Consider the following 4,769-nt stretch of genomic DNA (forward strand, 5'->3'; position numbering starts at 1 on the left):
GCTCCTCTACCAGCCCCACAGCAGGGTGAGGGTATTGCTTAGAGACACTCAGACGTGTCCGTGCTCTCTGGTTATGCTGAAAAGTGAGGAAGACGAGGTGGAGCAGCAGAGCAGAGCTTGGGGGTTCCAGCCAGCTCCCTGCCTGCCCAGGAGGGACCAGCTGCCAATTGTTAATCTCAGCTACCAAAGGGGAAGTAACAGCCAAATATTGTAGTGTTAATGTTGGGACCAAAAACAGGGCTAGGATTTACCAGCTTTAGTCAGTGTTTAGAACTAGAGTCAACATCTCCATGAGCTGCAAATATTCTGGCAGCCAAGCCTGTGTGCTCCTGCGTGGCCCTTGGCTGTCAGCCCACAAGGGCACCAGTGCTCCCAGTACAGACAGGGTCTGGTCAGAGCTCAGGAGCTTGTGTGCTGCACTGGGGCAGATGATAGCTGGCTGCAGCCCTCAGGGGAGGGTCTCTCCAGGCAAAGGAAGAGACCTCCAGAAAAACATTGAGCAGATGTTGCCCAGGGAGGCTGTGGCAATCCCTGGAATTGTTAAAGGTCAGGTTGGACAGGGCTTGGAGCAACCTGGGGTAGAGGAAGGTGTCCCTGCCCGTGGCAGGGGGTGGAATGAGATAAGCTTTAAGGCCCCTTCCAACCCAAACCATTCTGTGGTTCTGTGTGAAGGCATTAGCACAGAGGGGAGAGACTTCCCAGCACTATCACAGACAGATATGATTGGGGGGTTCCCTGTGCCTTGGAGAGCAAGTACTGGATGCAGCACAATCCTGGGATTGGGAAAGGAGCCATTCACCAGCTCTGTATTAGTCACAACTGCAAGTTGCAGATATCCTGCCTGGAAAGACATCCCCTCCATCTAGGGTGGGATAGGCAGGGCTCAGGCTTTATCTGGAGCTGTGGCTCTCTCAAGCAGGCACATTACTGAAGCAGAACAGCAATTCGGATCACAAGCAGGAGAACAGCTATAAAACCTCTCTGTGGGTTGTTAAAGAAGCTAAAAGCTGGTTCAACAGGGCTACAGGAAGTTGAGCCATGCTGGCTCCCTGCAGGCAGGCAGAGCTGCCCTCCCTCTGCACCAGACCAGAGGATCACAGGCAGCTTTTCCCAAAGCCCTGTCTCATCCCTCTTCCGACACAGCCAGCACAAAGCTGTGACAACGACACTAGAGGGCAGGGCTGGCTCAGCCCGGCTGTCCAGAGACCCTCTCCACTGTCCCCTCGGGAATGTGAGCTCCCAGCACTCCTGGGACTGCAAGAGGGATGGCTCCTTTGCCCCGGGACACAGGGCAGGGAGGCGGGGAGGGCATGCACAGGCACGCACACACGGAGGGCAGGCAGAGATGGAAAACAAAACGGGTTTCAATAGAGATCTCCTGCTTCAGCAGCCCTACTGGTTCCAGATTCTCCTGACAGGCCCAGGAAACCCATCTGCTCACAAAGAGGAAAGGAGTCGCTTCGTTTTAGCATCACCATGATACTAACAAATACCTCTAGCAATAAATAAATAAAGGAGGAGCAGCCAGAACAGGCACCAGAGCTTGCAGGCTCCCGTGAGGGTACCTGGCAGGCTGGGGAGGGGCTGCATACCTGTGGGGGGATCCCTGCCTGGGGCCTGGGAAGGTGCAGATGTAGTTTTGCCAGGAGGCTGTCAGGTTTGCATGTGTGAGGGAAAACTCCCTGAGCCTTTGGTGCAGCCACTCTCCTGGTGGCTGTTTGGCCCTGGCTCCAGGGAACTTGAGCTGGGTGCTTTTAAAATGGCGAATTCATCCCCAACTTGGTTTCAAACTGCAACTTCTGCCTCTTTTGGTAACGGACACGGACCCTGGAGAAGAAAGAAGAGAGTCAGTATGTGGAGGGGTGAAAGGCAAGACTGCCCCATTGCCACTCCTGAGCTGCCAGTCCCAAGAAGCAGGGAAGCCCCTGGCCTGGGCCCTATGGTAGCCTGGGAGGGGAATCAAATCCAGAGAGCAACCCATGGTCTCAGTCCTACCCCATCCAGCTAAATCCCATCTCCAGGGACACCAGACACAGCACAGAAAGGTCCAGAAACCCTTCCCGGGAACTGAGATGGTGTCTCTATCCCCATCAGGGTTCCCTGTAATCCCTGCTGCTTTTCCTCCCCAGCCCATTTCCTGAATCAATGTTCATTAGCGTTGACTCCCAGCTCCGGCTGCTCCCGGTGCAGGGAAGAACAGCCAGTCACTCTGCCTGCTACTCATTCTTGGCTTCAGCCACTTCCCGTGAAAACGAGTCTCACAGTCCAGGCTCTGTGTGAAGGCACATTTCCTCTGCTGTGATTCAATGCCTCTCTGTCCTCATGGGACAAGATGGAGAGAACAGCCCTCCCCAATTCCATACTTGTGTTGCACAGACCTTGGCTCCCTCCCTCCCTTTGGTTTGAGATAAGGAAATTTTGTTCTCCCTTCCTGCTCCCAATCACTGCCACTGCCCTTCTCTGACCCTCCTTCCTCCCCTGCGCTTCCTCCCTGGGAGGTGGAACATGGGCCTGCACACAATAGCCAGGTGATTTACACAATGCAATCAGCTCTTCCTTTTTGTTCCCCACCCTGTTCCCTGGGCATCATTATTTTTTGCAGCTCAAGGCCAGGCTGGAAGGAGGCTCCAGCCCTTTCTCCCCGTCCTCCCTTCAACCCCCATACCTGATTTCATGCAGCTTGACTATCTCATTGATAATAACCACAAGGACCAAGGAAAGAAAACCCAGGAGCCATGAGACCGGAGAGATGGAGACGTGGTTAAATGTCAAAGAAGAATTGAGGTTTTCCCAGAGTTTCAGGTCCAGCACAGTCTGTGCCACTTGCCCCAGCAATCTAAGATTAAAAACAGACAGAGCAAATCTCAGCAGACCTGACAAGCTTCCCAGGATCTGCAGATCAGGGTTCAGGCCCAGATGAAATGCTCACAACAGAGACCCTTCACCAGTTCAGCAGTGGAGATCAATTGCCATGTACTTTATTCTCCTCAGCACCAGCAAAGTGGTGCTGGAGTGGGCCTGGAGACCTCCTTGCTCCAGCACCCTGGAACACCTCTCCAGGGCCCGGGGATACTTACACAACAGCCACAGTGAGCGTCCACCACCGGTTGGAGAGGGGGCTCTTCTTCCACAGGGGCTTGGTGCGATGGACGTGGGTGATGGATATGAACACTGCAGGGAAAAGGGGATTATTTAGCATCACACACAGATACAGCACTTTACAAGGTACATCAACACCTGTTACTCCTAAGGGATATGAGGTTCACGTCCCTGGAAGCAACCTTCCATTCAAGGCTCTTTCAGACCAGGCTCCTCACAGCAATGCCAAGTCCCTGGAATGCAGGTGGGGGAAGGGCAGGGGTTGTACTGCACACAGTTATTCACTGTTGGGAGGTCGGTTCACAGCCTGAGAAGCTAAAACAGAGCAGGGAAAGGCCCAGGTCTGGGGAGTGGGGCAAGGGTGGGTGTGCTCTTGTTCCAGGGCTGCACCAAAGGAAAGCTCCAGCCCAGAGGGAGATTTAGCCAGAGACCCAGAGCTGTCTGCATTTGCTCAGCTTTCACTTGGGCTCTTCCAAACAGCTGCCAGGCAAAGCACCCCTGCCTTGCCTTAGTGGTCTGAGGGACACAAAAGTACTGCAACCCCCCCCCCGCCCCCTTCCAAAGCTGGAGATCAAATCAGGAAGCACTTCCATTGGACTGGACACCTGCACATCTCAACACACAATGCTCTGCCCAGCACCATGGACATGAGGGACAGGGAGCAGAGACCCTTTAGGGTTCTCAGGGAGCAACTGGACCTACTCTGCCAGGCAATGGGTGCAGGTGATGAGGATCAGCCAGGAGCTGGCTGCACACCCCTCCAGAGGGTTTAAAAAGGCTTCCAGCTCTCAAACAGTCACAGCTGCACCAGTGCCCTTTGGAGGAAGGCAATGGGGTACTTCACAAAATAGCAGCAGGGATATAAACACTTTTGAGGCAGGGAATATTTTTGGAGAGCTACAGGTGCTGCTACTAACTTTCAAGAAGGCAAAAGGGATTTGGCTCTCCTGGTGAGACTGGACAGAACCAGCACTTCACCAAGCTGGTAGGAAGCAGAATCAGTTCTGAGAACGTTGTCTTTAATCTGCCAGGGCAATGTTTAGTGAGACAGGGGAATTTGTGCCTGTGCTGTGAGGCCACTGCAGTGTCTGCTTCTATCAGGGAGCTTGTGCTTTGGCATAGGGGGCAAAGAAAGAGACAGAGGATGCAAGTTTTTCCCCAGAGCAGGGAATGGGGTTCTGGGAACAGGGACTTACCTGTGTGTAAAACAATCAGGCCAGCTGTGAGCTTCTGGGCTACCAGGAGAGCATTGGAAAATGTCCCAAACCAGTCAGGAGCACCATCAGCATTGCTAGTGAATGAGAGGACACAGGAAAGAAGTCAGCAGAGGGCACTTAACTGTCTGACCTGTTTCCACCAACAGCTGAGGAATCTGTGTGAGCTCAGGCTGTCCTGGTACCAGGACATCATCAGCAGGCACTGATGTAGCTGTCAGGGCTACAGGGAGAGCACTTAGCCCTGGGGGGTCATGGAAGAGGCTGAAGCTTGTTAGAGGACTGGAATCAGTCCTCCTTGGAAAGGGCAAGAGCAGTAGGATGTGTGTGCCAGGCCCAGTTCCTCACCTGTGCAGCATGATGGAGGAGCAGGCTGTGAGGTTGAGGCTGGTGGTGTTCACCCCTTTGCAGGACTCATGCAGGGTGAACCCGAAGCAGATGAGGCAGGAGCAGATG

At 53.8% G+C, this 4,769-nt stretch overlaps 1 protein-coding gene across 1 annotated transcript in view; it reads right to left on the reverse strand.

Annotated features, from left to right (window-relative positions):
• Nucleotides 1-628: 628 nt before the first annotated feature.
• TMEM94 (transmembrane protein 94) overlaps nt 629-4,769 on the reverse strand; it is a 36,435-nt gene continuing 32,294 nt past the window's right edge. Inside the window, exons 27-31 of the mRNA XM_008640587.2 lie at nt 4,662-4,769; nt 4,296-4,390; nt 3,078-3,171; nt 2,666-2,836; nt 629-1,827 (exon numbers count right to left, since the gene is read on the reverse strand). The exon at nt 4,662-4,769 is cut by the window's right edge and continues 16 nt beyond it. Coding sequence (XP_008638809.2) covers nt 1,755-1,827; nt 2,666-2,836; nt 3,078-3,171; nt 4,296-4,390; nt 4,662-4,769 — 541 coding nt within the window. The 3' untranslated portion in view covers nt 629-1,754. The remainder of the gene's footprint in view (nt 1,828-2,665; nt 2,837-3,077; nt 3,172-4,295; nt 4,391-4,661) is intronic.

Source organism: Corvus brachyrhynchos, unplaced genomic scaffold (genome assembly GCF_000691975.1).
Source record: "Corvus brachyrhynchos isolate BGI_N302 unplaced genomic scaffold, ASM69197v1 scaffold148, whole genome shotgun sequence".
In the NCBI taxonomy this organism is placed as follows: Eukaryota; Metazoa; Chordata; class Aves; order Passeriformes; family Corvidae; genus Corvus; species Corvus brachyrhynchos.